Source organism: Uranotaenia lowii, chromosome 3, assembly GCF_029784155.1.
Source record: "Uranotaenia lowii strain MFRU-FL chromosome 3, ASM2978415v1, whole genome shotgun sequence".
Taxonomy (NCBI): domain Eukaryota; kingdom Metazoa; phylum Arthropoda; class Insecta; order Diptera; family Culicidae; genus Uranotaenia; species Uranotaenia lowii.
Genome location: NC_073693.1, coordinates 361,725,173 through 361,742,436, shown reverse-complemented (window position 1 = coordinate 361,742,436; position 17,264 = coordinate 361,725,173). Strand labels below are relative to the sequence as shown.

The window sequence follows — 17,264 nt, the reverse complement described above, 5'->3', positions numbered from 1 at the left end:
AATGACAAAAATGACAAAAATGACAAAAATGACAAAAATGACAAAAATGACAAAAATGACAAAAATGACAAAAATGACAAAAATGACAAAAATGACAAAAATGACAAAAATGACAAAAATGACAAAAATGACAAAAATGACAAAAATGACATAAATGACAAAAATAACAAAAATGACAAAAATGACAAAAATGACAAAAATGATAAAAATGACAAAATTGACAAAAAAGATAAAAATTGACAAAAATTCGAAAAGTGATTTAATGACGAAAATGACTACTATGACAAAAATGACAATCATGTTGAACGTGACAAAACTCACAAAAGTGTTATGAGTGACAATATATTACAAAAAATATATTATGCGATTTTGAGATTTCGGATCTAGTGCCTCCGATTTCTATCCCAGAATTTTCGAGGCTCTGCAATTTGTATGTCGATTATTTAATCGTATTCCAAGAACTTTCGTTTGATGTCGCCTGTTGTTCTTTCTTTTTATCACATCCTTGAAACCAATAAAATACACGTATTTGATCTTAATGATATCCTTTTTTATTGATGGTCTTGGGATCTTGCACGGACATCACCTTTTAGTACATTTGTTCAACAATCATCGTTCGCTTACATAAAAAGATGTTAAATTAAATTAATTTACGTTGTACGTATAACTGATTCGTAATATCAAAATGGATTTCCAACTTCACGCATTGCCCTTAATGTTAAAAGGTTAACTAGTAATTGTCAAAAATCTTTACAGTCGTTGGTTGTGGCTTTCCGAAACCGGCGTTAAACATCGAGGGATCGAGGGACGACAGCTTAACCGGAGAAAGACTGAGAGGCAGCATTGGCAGCGGATCCGCTGAATCCACCGAATCCGGGGAATCCGGCACCACCCGAGAAGCTCTGGGCACCGGCGCTGGCAGCACTGCCGCTGAGCCCACCGAAACCGCCGCTACCGAAGGACTGCGAGGCAGCGTTGGCCGCACTGCCCGAGAAACCACCGCCGAAGCCGCCGGCATTGAAGGACTGGGCACCGGCATTGGCGGCGCTACCGCTGAATCCACCGAAGCCGCCGAACTGGGCCGCACGGGCAACACGGGCCGCCGGAACCTCCACAGGGATCAGGTAGGCGACTGAAATTGTTAAAGAATTGTTTCGAATGAGGTTATTCTGTTGAGTTATGCTTATTTTGGCGAGTGTTAACCAAAAGAAAAAAAATTGTTATTGTGTAATGACTGGATTTTGGAATTTTGTACCTTTAAGACCCGTCTAAAAGAATCGTGCCCAAGGCAAAAAAACCTTGTAAAAAGAAGCCGTTTTGACAATTTTTCAAAAAAAAAAAAAATTAACTGCATTTTAAACATTTTTTTTTTTGACATGGAGCTTTATCCACTTTAAAGCACTTGGAAATTTAAGCTGAGAATATGAGAGTCTACAAAATTAATTTATCAAAATCTCTGATATTTAAAAACTCGGAAAAGTCTGCAGCTAAGTCAGAAATTATCAGAACTTTTTCTATCGAATTTTCGAAAATTGTGAAATTATTGTTTTATAAGTGTTTAATCTTTTAAACCTGAATATCAGAATTCCAGTATGAATTAAGCTTTGTTAAATCAGTTTTTTAAAATAAAACTTCACTATGCAAAAGCTGGCAAAAGCGTGGAATTCAGAGCCCTAATTTTTTCTGAAATAAGTTTCCAAAACTTGGGCACAAAAAAATACTTTTCCCCATTTTCGAAAAACCCTTTCGTACCGAATCACCTTTGATTTGCTTAGAACTGCTTGGTTTTTTTTGGGTTCTCTTCTAGTTAAGTCCATCATTGATAATTTCAAGATCTGCCTTTTCAGATGCATCCAAGGGAATTGTATTGTAATTCCCTTACAAGACCTTTTTACCCTTTTTTAACGGAATATAACCCATCAGGGTCATTCTTTCTCGAATACCCATTCAATATGGAACTTTAAAATCACGGATGTTTAAATTCATTTAAACACAATTTAACTCGAGCCACTTTTTTAAACTTTTTAAATATTTCACCTAAAAGACTGCTGATTTAAGTGATTTGCACAATTTAGCAAATTTTGTTTACAGCTTCACCAACTTCATTGAAACACAATCCTCCGTAAAGTTCTAGCTTCGAGTTTCTCCGATGTCACAACACTTACTTTCGTACGGTGCACAGCTGGCAACGGCCAAAATTGTGGCAAGCACGGCAGCAACGAAGATTGGCTTCATTATGATGGCTAGGAAGTTCTTGGATAAGACTTTGACAAAAAAAAACCCGGGAAATATATCGCGAAAAATATGTTCCGATCACAATCAGATACACTGTTACAATGAATTTGGAGTATCTCGGGGACGATCTTTTTATATATACCTACAGGTGTCGTCGTCCTGAGGTGGAAATTGTCGCATAGGAAACCAAACCGTCGATCGTCTTCCTCTTGCGAACGACCCAATCGATCGTGCGCATCCGCTGCTGGAAACCCCGATTGGCGCTGATGGCCGGGTTGACAATACCAGTTTTTCGCGCACATACTTACACAGTTGTCACCCCAGACAGACAGCCAGAGATCGGGCCAAGATCTTCCCAAGCGGACACTCGTTTTTGGCAACTTGATAATAAAACAGTCCACACCTCTTGCTACCTTTTTGGATCGATACCGGCTAGACGTCCCCCCGGTTCATGTACACAATCATGCGAACTGGGGGTTTTTATTTTCCTATTACAAGTACGACCAAACTCGATCAATATGAGTTATTGGCTTCGTAAATTTTGGCGACAACCACCTTAAGACCACCTTGTTTGGTAAATTTGGTTAAAAATTGTTTGATGTCGAAATGGTGATTTTTTCCTCAACGTTTACTCATGTAGACCTTTAACGATTTCGATAATTTTATCCCATAATGTTTGCAAAAACCATTAACCACATGCACTATAGAAAATGTGTGATTTTTAATAAATAGGTGAGATTAAAAAACAATTGCAAAATAACTGTCTAGCGACCTGAAGTTTTATTAACCCTTTGTGGTTTTAAGAGCAATAAAAACGTTATTTATTTCGAAAATCGTTGGGAAGTCGATTTTTTCACCAGTGCATATGATCTCGCCAAAGTTAAGACAAATATCAATTAATGGACACAAACAAAACAGGCAGTTTTTGTTCATGATTCAATTTCACCTTAAATGGACAATGTGACCTCAACTTTCCTTTTGGCCATTTTTTTTGCTGATTGAGTAATTTCACCGGGATGTGTACTTGTAGGAGAACGTCGAAAATCTCTTGAAATCCGTCTCAATTGGAAGCTCCAACCTGTGATGCATGTTTGTAGCTTTTCTAATCTTTTCAAACCTTCACGGAAAATAAAAAAAGGTAAAATTTACCTTTTAACGAGGTGAATCCAAATTTTACCTAGCAAAAAGGTAAATTTTACCTTTTTCGCATTCACCTAAAAAATGGTAAATAATACCGTTTTCCCATTTACTGATTTAAAAGGTAAATGCTGGTTGGTTTGATTGGTTTCTTCAATAAGAATTTAAAAAATACAAAATTCTTTCAAAAATGATATTTATTGGAGATAAATAGGGACTGGTAATTCGGCTTTGCGTTCTTCTGAGCCGCCATGGCCGCTGAATCCTCCTGCGTTGCGTGCATTCATGACCTCCTCCGTTCGACTAATCCGGTCAGGTTCGGCTTTTCCGGCTGGAGGATGACGTGGAATACACCTCAAAGCTCTATGGGCCGATCTGAAACAAAAGCAATGTATTATGACGAGAATCAGCACAACTAAATGATATCTAAGAAAACACTTACCATTCTATTCCGATTTTCACATATTAGGCACTAAGAAAAACTTGTTCCTGAATGAGAAAACAGTTTAACCTCAATAAACGGATTCGGCGAATAGTTACTTCTTTTCGAGAAGAATTGTACCGTTTTATTCAGCTCAATCCAGGTCAACAAGTTTTACCTTATTTGGATTTACCTTTGGTGAATTGAACCTTTTTTTCCAGTTCGATTTAGGTAAATTTTACCTCGCTGTGAGGTGAGTTTCACCTCGAAGAGGTAGAAGTTACCTTTTTGGCTTTCACGAGCGTTCACCTTGTTATATCGGTAAATTTTAACTTTTTATTATTTTCCGTGTTCTTTTCTTGTTTCCTACTCCACCCGAATAATTGCGCCAGTAACGAAGTTATCCCACCTCGATAGCTGCGTGTTTTAGCTTCATTCGCGGGATCAGACGAATTCTTCTTATAAGTTCCTTGTTGACAGGGCTATTCTATTTAGAACAGAATATACAATACATACAATACATAGAATTTGATGACATATTCAGTAAAAATAACTAGCAACGTAATGTTCACATGTGCCAAATTTTGTCACAAAATGTCTAATGGTATGGAAATAGCTTCTTATGGAAAAGTCAATCGACCAAAACTTTAGACCGCCACATGACCCATCTATGTCGTACAATATGTACCACCTCTCTTCCAGATCATAGGTATTTTTGATGACGCCACCTGTTTCCTGGAGCTTTGATGACATATTCAGTAAAATTAACTAGCAACGTAATGTTCACATGTGCCAAATTTTGTCACAAAATGTCTAGTGGTATGGAAATAGCTTCTTATGGAGAAGTCAATCGACCAAAACTTTAGACCGCCACATGACCCATCTATGTCGTACAATATGTACCACCTCTCTTCCAGGTCATAGGTTTTTTTTGATGACGCCACCTGTTTCCTGAAGCTTGACCTTCAAATTAATCAAAAAAGTTTTTTATTTTGCTATTTAGAATTTTAGGGCTGGAAATCCCTCACCCAGTTATCCGTCTTACTTTCAAGCGCACGATTTGACCATCGTTTTCTGTTTATTTTATTTATCGGTCGAACGCGTAGTGAACAGTAGGCGTAGTGAAGAGAAGGTGTTGTTTGGACGGCAACTCATGTGTTTTTTGAGTCCTTGAAAAATGTCTTTTATTGATTGCTATTAATAGACATTTTTTAATTAATTGTTTGAAAATCTGTTCCATTGGACGAGTGACTGAATGTCTACTGAAACACTGATCACTGGAAGTGTTTGAAACGGGCTTGTGTGTTGATTGCTAAGCAGTGCAAGAAGTGGTGTAAATAGTGTTTCTCCTGTGGATATTTCATAGTGAAGATTTATAACAATCAAGTTCAAATCATAAACATTAAAATTAGTATTTTGAATGTGATTTTGATTAAGTAATGGTTATGTCATGATGGTGTGGAACATTAAGTTTTTCGGATTCGGGCAATCGCTCTAGCAATTTCGGCATGCTGCGACCGGAGAAATTTTTAGCGCTGATTTGTGGGGCTTTTTAAAATCCCCTAAAGGTGCCCGCACAATAGCCCGTCGGACGTCGCGTCGCGTCAGCGTCACTTTGACATTTCATTTCGGGGATACCATTTTCAGTTTGAGCCACCACAATGGTGCGTCGCGTCAGTGACAGCTTTGTACTAAAACGCAAAACTTGTTCTAAACAGCAGCGTTCTCCAGCGTCGACGTTTTTGTTTTGAAAAAATTCAAAACTCTAGCGCGTCAGTTGTGTTCTTAACATTCCTTTTTAATGTTTCATGTTAAAGTTTGAGCTAAAACCATAAAAATCGTCCCTTTTCATCCATTATCGGATACTGCCATTAATCAAAATGATTTGGATTTATAACTCATATTTATCATTTCTCGAAAAATAAAATAAATCTTTATTTATTTATATATCTACTTATATAATACCTTTTTCAATGGATGCTGTATTGTAACAATTTTTATTTATGTTCTGGGACCTAAACTTTTTTGGTAATCGAAATTTTTAAATTAAGCATCGCAGATAATTTGGTTTGGTGGATGAGAAACTACAAATCTTTGGTTTTAAAAACACTAATTTTTAATACTGCCTTAATCCCTCTATCACTCGCAATCGTTCTGGACCAGCTGTTACCGATCTGTCAATCCACTTTCGGCAGGAGGATCGAAGGAGGATGACCGTCTAGAAAGGCATCATTAGTTGAAGGCTTCTGCGCTGGGAGGTGCTTATTCCACAAACCTTGCTGAGGTGATGGCCTGTGGCTGTGATACCGTCACTACATAAACACCGTTCACGGGACTTGTGGGAAAGAATTGGCTTCTATTTCGCTTGCCAAACGTTTTCCTCCTGAAATAAAAGAATTCCGAAAAAAAAAACAATTAGGTAAAGCACGACCGAAAATTTCGACATCCGCGAAAGCATTGAATCAAAACAAACTTTTGGTTGCTATGTTTCTCCACGCTGTATTGTGATGCACAAATCGTCCGTTGCGTCGCGTCCCCGTTTTAGTACTCCACGACGGCGTTGACAGCTGACGCAACGCGACGTCCGACGTGCTATTGTGCGGGGGCCTTAAGGACGTTGAGTACTTAAACGCTGACGCGACCCGATGATTTCAAGATCACAATACAGCGTCAAGAATCACAGCAACCAAAACGTTTGTTTTTATTTCTTGCTTTCGATCAGCATTGTAAATTTTTTTTTGATGAAATGAAATTCGTTTGTTCGACTCCCAGCAGATTAGAAGCCAACTCATCAACTTCACACCTGCGGAATAGGCACCTTCGAGCGCAGGATCCTGCCAGTAAGTCAATCCTCCAACCGGAAGTAGATCGACAGGCTGCACAATGCCAACAGCCAGTACCGTTGGGGTAGTACCAACGCCTGCAGAATGGATACCTTCCAGCGCAAGAGCCTTAAATGGAACCAGACCAGCCTTTCTAGATGGTAGGCCACCAACTCAATTCTCCCACCGGTAGTGGATCTTCAACTACCTCAGTGCCAAAAGTGACAATTTTATAGTGTGATAATCATTGACGCTATACAATTTCGAAATTTTTAAAAACAGAGGCGACGAAACGCTGCTGTTTAGAACCAACTTTGAGTTTAAGTACAATGCATACGCTGACGCGACGCATCGTTGTGGTGGCTCATATGAAAATATTTAGCCTGCTTCTCCCCTACCTTTGCAGGATTTTTCAATTGTTTCGAACAGTAACGGACCCACTGGTAGTACTGCAATTATTGTTGATGAGTTTACTATAAACAATATTTGAATGCGCGAACGAGACTTCCCCTACCGCTTTGGATCGAAAGACCTATCAGCCGCAGGTGGGTTTTCATACATATATACAAAAAGAAAAGACAATTATGCACTTCTTCGAACACTGTCCTCAAACCTAAATATGTCGCAGTCGAGATGTCTCGATCAGCTCCTTGATTCTAGGAAGATCCGTCAGTCTACCACGCGCCTAGGATTGGACCGAGACCAAGAGAGTTTTGAAGTTAGGAGTGACGGATAAAGGCCTGGAAGTTTACTGCGACGCTGACTGGGCTGGAGACACTCGGGACCGGAAATCAACTCTAGGGTCCTGATTTTTCTAGTTAGTGGAGTCGTGAGTTGAGCCTCCAGGAAAAAATCGTGTGTGGCGCTGTCTTCCACAGAATCCGAGTTCATTGCTCTGGCCGAAGTGTGCGGGAAAATTCCGTGGATTACGAAGCTTTTAAAGGATTTCCAAACGAAAGAGAATCGGCCGATCCGCATACTGGAGGATAACCAGAGCTGTATCCGACAAGTGGAGAACAACAAGGTGGACCAACGATCAAAGCATGCGGGTACAAAATACTGCTTCATTAAGGATAGCAAGAAGTTTGATGTATTTTCCAAGGCGAAATATTCTGGCAGATATAATAACGAAACCGTTACCTAGCGTGAAATTGGGAAAACTGCGTAAAGCGACAGAAATAGTAGCTATCGATGTCGAAGAGAAGTTTTAGTTGTTAAGAATCGAAGCATTCTAGTTATAGAATACTACACCCAAAATTCAGCCTCTGTGCCAATGGCGTGTAGTCAATTACATAGCATCATTGGTACAAGAAGATAACGCGATCGGTGCTGATTCGATTCCCTCCCACCGGCATTAATCTCCCAAGTTAACCGAATTGCGTATGTCTGAAAGAAACAAAATAAAAACGCTTTCACGTCCCTCCCTATCGCATCACAAGACGAAGAAGGATGGAAATAAATAAGCAACAACAAAAACATCCTTCTAATTAAATCCCTTCAATTCACCGGCAAACAAGCACCGGCCAAGCTGCCCGGCTTTAGCAGCTGTGTATATGTAGCGTGTGTATGTAATAGCAGGCAGTAAGCAAAGCACAGTTCTCATTCAATGGGTTTCCCGTTTCCTCCGCTCCCGTTCCCTTTCCCGTTTCCATAGCAAGACAAATGAATACCTTGAAAGGAGGCCAAACGCCGGGAAGCCACTGTCGTGCGTTTCTTTTGTGATTGATCGGTGGCAGAATGCCTATGACAAATATCCCTCTTCCTGCATGAAGTTCAAATAGTACACTGGTTAAGATGTCGGTCTAGCAAGACTATCTGGTTAGTGATTTGAGTTCGATTCTCCCAACGGGCGCTGTGGTTTATATTTTTATTTTCTTGTTTCTGGGATGAATTATCCAATAGGAACGAAATCCCATAAAATGTTTTTCTTGTTTTGCTTGAATGTAGTGGTCATGCATCATTTTAGTTGGGAGCCGAGTCCTTATGCCAGTTACGGTTTTTCAAACATATCATCTTCGGCACAGTGCACATTTCAGCGCATTATCGGCACAGAGATGTGCTAAATAGGCATTGGATTTTTGCAACCTCTTCTATGGGTGTAAGATATTGAATTTGAAGACTTCTACTTCCTTCCAGGAGGAAATTATTACTTGTTTTCTACCTGGGTCATGTTAGTGAAATTCGGCCTAGATTTCGAGTGGAGGTTTTCTTTAAAATAAAATATGGAATATGATCAGTTTATTAAATTAATGAAAAATTAAACTACATTAAATCATTATAAGAAGGTAAAACGTGTCGAACAAACGCAAATCTAAATAGTATCTCCCGTTCAAAGAGATGAATCTGCCAAATCTTCTTCCAACATTACATCAATGTTTATTGTTGATACACCCATGAAAACCTTCAAACATTGCAAATCAGTACTGGACTGTTTGTTTTTTTTTGGGAGATACCTTCAACTTGACTTCTAACAAAACGAGCCAAAGTGTGTCAGCCTCAAAAGGCGATAACCTGTTGGGTTCGGCTGTTGTGTTGTTTACCGAATTCTAATCACAGCGCGGACGGTTGTAAATATAAACAGCAGCATCCACAAATCCGAACCAAAAAATCTCCCCTCAAGGCGAAACACTCTGCTGCTGAACCCTAGCTAGACCCTGACATTGGAAGAAGGGAAGCAGGAAAAAAACAACAACTTTTGGGTTTCGATTCTTTATTTGTTGATGTGGTGTGTCTTCTGGGAACATGGATGGATGTTTTCCTTATGTTTATTTGAAAATTCACAATAAAAAAAATAATATTTGCTCTCTGGAACCTCAGCCCGAAGAGCTTTGTCTGTTATTGATTTTTGCATTTTGCTCATCTTCTTCTGCCGGTTTGGCCGATCTTTGACCGGTTATCTGCGCCCCAAACCGGTTGGCCGTCCGTCTTCGGCGTCGCCGTCAGGGGAAAAACAAAAACCCGTCTTCCGCAACACGATTCCATGCCGCCACGCCACCAGTCGCTAATGAGATCAACATCAACACAACATCATATTGGCCGACGAATCGAATCTTGGCTTGGGAAGGTATCACTTTATTTTTATTAACATTATCACTGGACCTACCTATATGGTACATTTTGGAACCGGTTTTCTATACTATCAATTTGTATTCATGTAGATCAAAACCGCGATGATGGGAAAATCCCAATTTTTGACTGGCCTGGGGGGGGGGAAGAAAGGGTCCAAAATCACATAACGATGTTTATTGATACCGGCAATAAACGCAAATTCGATTGGCAAAGCTATGCCGAATGGCAAAAATAAACTTGGGCTGAAACGCAAAATTAATTAGAAGTCTTATTTTTCAATATGTTTAAAATTGTCCTGTCTTTGTCAAAGTTGTAAAAAAAATTGAAAACTAATAAAATTGTCGAAATCAGCAATTATCATTATTGACCAAATTGTTTGAATTGTTTAAGTTATTAAATTTAAAAATTGCAAAATTTTCAAAAAGATCAAATTACAGAAACTTTTTAAATTGTCAGTAGGGGAGAATGAGGATACTTGATCCCTGGGGATACTTGATTCCTTAGCTATATCTCGAAACTGTCGAATGTCTTACTAAGATCAAATGTTCTAGAAAAATGTGCCAAAATGAGCAAAATAACAATGCTTGTAGTTTAAAAAATTTTAACAAAATAATTGTTTGAGTAATTGAACTTTGTTTGAAAAATTTCACAAAATGTAACTTGAAGATCTTTTTTCATCACTTTAAAATGTTTCTTACATGGGAAAATTATGAAAAAAATATTTATTCCAATGTATCAATCGTTCGAGCGTAAAATGAACTTCATAATTTCATATTTTCAAAGCAATGGAAAACTCTCAACTTTTTTCAGCAAAAGTTTTCTAAAATGTTGATTATGGGTACAATTGATCCCCAAGAGTTGGGTACAATTGATCCCCCTTCCAAACGGCATATTCTTCTTCTGAATTGATCGTTATGAATGTTGATTACGAAATTACTAATATTTATCCAAAAACAAATATTTATCAAACAATTGTCTGAAGAAAAGAGCAAAAATAATTAATTTTCTCTTAATTATAAAAAATAGCGCCTTTAAGTATGCAATGTTATTAGCGTTGAGAAAAAGTTATAGAATTTTCTTCTTATGTCTGCTATAAATTGTGAAATGAAAACAAACATGACCAAAATAGTCAATTAACATTCTATCTTGGGGTTTTGTTTGATTTTTATACAAGGATTAGGGCTTCCTGAATAAAAGATCAAGTCTCCTTCAATAGGGGATCAAGTCTCCCCTAACTTCAGAAAAATCGCAATTTTTTTACTCCCACTAAAATGCTCCTAGTTCATCAACAGATTCAAGTCTCATTCTAAAATTTGGAGCATAGAAACTTGAAGTTACAAGCTGTCAGAAAATGTCAAAGACGGCGAGTTGCTAAATTTTTCCAAAAAGATATGGTGAAGATAAGAAAAGGGGATCAAGTATCCCAACTCTCCCCTATAGTTAAGATAGGCAAATTTGTGATAATTGTTTAAGTGGTTAAAATTGAAAAAGTTATGAATTTTTTAAATTTCATACTTATCAAAATTAATGGAACGGTTAACGGCTGACGCTGAAATAAACAGATTTTGGTTTTCTGAATGACCAAATATCAGAATGTTTGGTTTCAGAATATCGATTTTTCATAAACTACTCGCTGATCTTGTACGAACTTTGTTTAGCTAGCAGCTATAAAAAGGTGATAAAATAAGATGATGTTATGCAGTAAGAGTATTCGTATTAAATAGTTGAAACTCTACCATCCTAAACGACGTAATTCGAATGTTCCCTGTTTGATTTCCACAAAAATGTAGGGAATTTTTTTTTATTATCTGACGGGTTTGCGCCGGGGGTCTTCAGATTTTCCCCAAAATTGAAAATTTGGTTCATTTTTGCGACTTAAAAACACATGTATTTTTTCAGATTTCTAACATTTTTATTTTTTGAGTTAGCTTCGGTTAGATTTTTTTGTCAATAAAAAATAACCATTTTTCAAAGCTACATAACTCTGTTATTTTTCAACGGAAATTATTAAATAGCACATCAAAATGCATTGAAATATTATCAGATTTCCAAATAAAATAGTTGAAAAAAATAAATAAAGACCTTCAATATGAAAAGTTGTAAATAAACTTTAAATGACGTCTAAAAGTACCGTCTGCACCACCGAATATTTTGCAAAAAATACCATTGAATAGCTCAATTTATGATGCAACTTTCATCTGAAGACATTAAAGTGGGCCATCAACTCCTTGAAGAGTTATGAAAGAAATAATGACAAAAAAACTCTTTTTTTTGCATCGGAAACAAACAATGGTCGAACAATTGCACTCACATATGGAGATAGCGCGCACTTCTAACAACATGGAAACAAAAGAACTTATCAAAGCAGGTAAAAAAACACTATTTTTGTGCTTTGTAGACTGCCCCTACTCGCATAACAGTCCCATATGAATTTTCGTCATTTTAGGTCAACATAGGGATTCAAAATAAAACACTAAAAAAAGGTGTTTGGTTCTACAAATTTCGAAAAAAAAAATCCATTTGTGGCTGTCCTATATGAAATATACCCGAATAACAGTTCCATATGTGAAATACCGCGGATTTGGTTACTTTTCAATGCTTCTTTCGGCGAAATAGTCTTTGATTTATTGCTATGAATCATTTAAAAAAATTTAACTCACTTGATGTCGAATGATGCACACGAGTTTTCGAAGGCAAGTCTGACTTCCTTAGGAATGACTTCCTGAGCGAAAAACTATCGGATGCAATCAAAAATCGTAAAAAGATTCAACTTAGGATGTGGAATTTACGATATTTTGTATGTTTCTTTTTCTGAAAATTGCATTTAGAAGTTCAAAAATGATCAAATTTAAGTCTTATAAAGTAGCTTGGTGAGAAAAAAATATTCTGTATGGGACTGTTATGCGAGTAGATTTGAAAAAGGTTTCAAATATGGTCGATTAACAGTCCCATAATGAATAAAAATGGTGCTCTCGACCTTACCAATAACCCAATTTCGAAAATTTCAGGTCTTATGATTTATTATGACAACCTAGAAACGATTTTCGTTTATGCCGAAAATGGTGATCACAATTTAAGAATGTATTCCAAAACAGGAAAAGCTGATTTTCTCGTTTGCTTGTTTTTGCACATGGGACCGTTATGAAAGTAGGGGCGGTAGAGTGTTGCAGCTAAACTGACTTCATGTTATATCCAAAAATCTAATAACGTATTCGTTTATACCCAGTTTTGCACCAGGTCACAACAAGTTTTGCCAATTTTGCTGTCATTTTTAGAAGTTTATGCGCTCAGTTTTGCATCCATAATTCGCCAGATTTGATTTAAAATGAACGGTGGAACACTGAAGATTCGTTTGTGAGCGATCGAGGTAACAAAACACTGACGACGAATTATGTTCGTTCTAGTATGGTAAACCTCAAAACTGGGCGAATGGAGAAAACGAATTCGAATTCGAAAACCTAAAATGACGAAAATTCATATGGGACTGTTATGCGAGTAGGGGCAGTCTACAAAGCACGAAAAAGTAGTGTTATTTACCTGATTTGGTAAGTTCTTTTGTTTCCATGTTGTTAGAAGTGCGCGCTATCTCCATATGTGAGTGCAGTTGTTCGACCATTGTTTGTTTCCGATGCAAAAAAAAAGAGTTTTGTTGTCATTATTTCTTTCATAACTCTTCAAGGAGTTGATGGCCCACTTTAATGTCTTCAGATGAAAGTTGCATCATAAATTGAGCTATTCAATGGTATTTTTTGCAAAATATTCGGTGGTACAGACGGTACTTTTAGACGTCATTTAAAGTTTATTTACAACTTTTCATATTGAAGGTCTTTATTTATTTTTTTTTCAACTATTTTATTTGGAAAGCTGATAAAATTTCAATGCATTTATGTGCTATTTTATAATTTCCGTTGAAAAATAACAGAGCTATGTAGCTTTGAAAAATGGTTATTTTTTATTGACAAAAAAATCTAACCGAAGCTAACTCAAAAAATAAAAATGTTAGAAATTTGAAAAAATACATGTGTTTTTAAGTCGCAAAAATAACCCAAATTTTCAATTTTGGGGAAAATCTGAAGACCCCCGGCGCAAATTGTCAGATAATAAAAAAAATCCCCTGTAGCGAAAACGGTGTCTGGTTTATGAGAATAAACTTTTTTCGTTACATCGATATAATTGTCCGTTTTTTCAATCCAACATGCACAAATTTTCCATTCCAATTCAATGAAAAATAACGTCAATATCACAAAAACAGTGAACAATTAATATGGACGAACCCTTTTATTGACGTTTTACATACTATTTGAAACCTGAAATCGATTCGCCGTCTTTGAATTAGACAAACCTTTTGTACTAACAAATAACGGAACTAATTTTTTTTGAAAGCTCACTTCCAAGGTGGGTATATATTCAGGAGGTGTTCCCGAATAACGAATTCCCGATTCAGCCATTTTGGCTATGTAGGCTATGCGACTATACGGAACTCATGAAGTTTGTTTACCAACAAACCCCAGAAAAGCTGAGCAAAAAATAAACAAACTCATTGAGAGCCCCGCTCACTCCTGGCCTACTTACTGTGAAAGTCGGAGAACCTAGTGTATCTAAGAACCTTGCTCACTTCCATACTTCAACTTTACTCATAAATGCTTAAGTGCGTTTGCCCTACTATCGCAGATTTATTTTCCAATCGCAGCACTCCGAAAAGTTTTCAAACACGGACACGTGGATCACAAAGAAGTAATAAACATTGAATAAACGAAAAGCCTCCTGAAATAGAAAATAAACTTTAAAAACACATAAAAACTGAAAACCATTCAAAATCAATTGATTCAAGGGACTACGTTTTGGGAGAAAAAAATTGCTGAGGATGAAGAGGGCCGCGGAAGGAGGGTTGAAGAATATCGTGTTTACCGACGAGAAACTCTTCACCATACAGCAGTTCGTGAATAAGCAGAACGACAGAGTTTGGTTGCCAGATAGATCACGAAGCCATGCCGACTTGCTGACGGCCACCCGACAACAGAAACCATCATCGGTGATGGTTTGGGCCGGAATCACCCGTGATGGCCGGACTCTGCTGGTTTTTGTCCCTGAAGGAGTGAAGAACAACCAAAATACATATCGGGAACTAGTTTTACAGAATGTCGTCGAACCGTGGGCACGTCGACATTTTGGTTCTAGGGATTGGGTTTTCCAACAGGACTCGGCACCGGCTCACAAAGCGAAGAAAACCCAACTTTGGATTAACATTTTCCAGGGTTCATTTCGAGCTTCGAGTGGCCGGCGAGTTCGCCAGACCTGAACCCTATAGACTTCGCTGTTTGGAGTATGTTGGAGGCCAAAGTCTGCTCTAAGAAACATGAAGGTGTGAAGGTCCTGAAGCGACATCTCGTGGCAGCCTGGGATAAAATACCACAAGAACCCCTGCGGTCCTCATACGATGCGTTCCTCAACCGTCTGCGGTGAGTGGTTAAACTCAAGGGCGTACAAGTCGAACTTTACCAGTGAATTTTGAAAAAGTAATTTGTTTTCAAGCGAAATTGAATGAATTTGAAATAAAAAGTTGTTGTTTTGATCAATTTATATGTTTATTTCAATGTAGCACTTCAATTGCCGGACCCTGCATTATGGGACGAACTCACCAAATAATCGTTGGGCCCTGATAGTCATTGATCGGTTCAACTTTTCAGTCAGCCTTTGAGGCGTCTACACAGCGCCTAAGAAAACGATGCTCAGTCTTTACTTCACCGAGGGATTCTGTTACTTTTCTGACGATTACTTTTAACGATTGACACATTTGGAGGTACTATATTTGAATCAATTTAAGCACTAAAATACTAAAAAATAAAATTTGAAGTGAAAATAAAACGCGTTCGTTTCCAACGAATCATGGACTTTTTCTGAACTCTGAAACTTTTGTAATTCAGTCCAAACTGTCGCAATTATTCGAAACTGACAAAATTCGCAAAATTGTCAAAACTTTAATTAAAAATCGTCTGTTTTCAAATTTGTCTAATTTGTCTCAATAATCTAGAAATAAATATCACTATAATTGAAATCTTAAAAAAAAAAAATTCAAAATGTTTATCATTGTCAGAATTGTTAAAATTGATGAAAAAAAATCAATGGTCAATAGACTGAGTCGATTTGGGCTCATGTTTGAATTTTTCAAGTCCTGAGGCCTTAAAACCTTCTTTTTCTATGACTTTTGGTAGAATTTTCAAGTAACGTTTACATAAGTAAATTTGAACTTTTAAATTTGTATGAAAAAATGGAATATTTTGTATGGAAAAATCATTATAATTTTTGGTTTTTTTCTGTGGAACCAAGCCTACTGATGATTTTTGTGCTATATTATGAATTTTCTAAAGGAAATTTTCCGCTAAACAACTTGGTTTAAGACCGTAACTTCGTATCTAAATAGGCAAAAAGTCATTAGCTGTTTAACAGGGGTATGTCTTTTGGCATTGTAAAACAATAAATTCAATTGACATCACTGCTGGGTGCCTAGCGAAGTATTGCATGAAAAGTAGTCATGCAATATTTCACTAGGTACCCAGTAGTGATGCCAATTGAATTTATTGAACTCAATCGAAAGATTCCTTTTAATTCAACCACGGTAAATGAAAAGTTCATATACCAGTATTTCGATAGCAACTTACTACCTTCTTCAGTGAACGTTTTCGATTGATGAATGTGTATCGTTTCCCTCCCTTATATTGTCCGGGTTAGGTAAGCTACTACTAGGTAGCAAAAACCTCCGAATGCTCGGCAGTTGTGCCATTGTCTGTTTTTTGATCAATTGATCTCGCTGATCCGGTCTTTGAATAGTAATTCGCTTAAATTGGATGTTGCTGAAAGCATTGAAATCTTCAATGAAAAAGTTCATCTCTTAAACGGAGACACCGGACCAGGGCACACTTGGTTGTTCAAATTCTTAGGTAAAAAGAAAGAAGGTTTTAAGGCCTAAAAGAAATACAATAATTTACCTGACAATTCCCATAAACGGGGCATAAAATAATTTAGCACTACCAGAAAACACCCAAAATAGGGTAGGTAGACCCATAAAACAGACAACGGCACAACTGCCGAGCATTCGGAGGTTTTTGCTACCTAGGGTATGCCAAAAGACATACCCCTGTTAAACAGCTAATAACTTGTTAGTTACGATCTTGGACAAAGTTGTTCAGCGGAAAATTTTCTACAAACCTAAAAGTTAAAATTTACTCATATAAAAGTTACTTTAAAATTTTGAATAAAAATCATGGTTAAGTTTTGAACCAAAACGAAGCCCAGGTTTTGAGAAATTCAAAAATGACCCCAAATCGACACAGTCTGATGGCCAGTGGCATGGCGATCCGACAGGGTATAAAGTTATTGGAATAATCCAAACAAATATCTCAACAAGTTGAAGTAATATTACAAATAAAGGCAAAATTTTCAATAAATTCAATTGTAAAATTTTGAACTAGAAACTGCAACAACCGTTAAAATACTTAAAATTGGTTTAACAGTTCAAAATCCTAAAATTTTCTTATAAATCCGAATTATCAAATGCTAAAAATTGTCAATGGAAATTGTAA

General features: G+C 37.1%; 1 protein-coding gene across 1 annotated transcript; it reads right to left on the bottom strand.

The window, feature by feature from the left end:
- Window positions 1-528: 528 nt before the first annotated feature.
- LOC129757415 (uncharacterized) lies at window positions 529-2,352 on the bottom strand. The gene is made up of 2 exons (XM_055754628.1): window positions 2,166-2,352; window positions 529-1,132 (listed from the first exon to the last, which is right to left on the bottom strand). Exons 1-2 carry the CDS (start codon window positions 2,233-2,235, stop codon window positions 816-818), a joined length of 387 nt encoding a protein of 128 aa, XP_055610603.1. The 5' UTR covers window positions 2,236-2,352; the 3' UTR covers window positions 529-815.
- Between the last annotated feature and the right edge of the window lie 14,912 nt (window positions 2,353-17,264).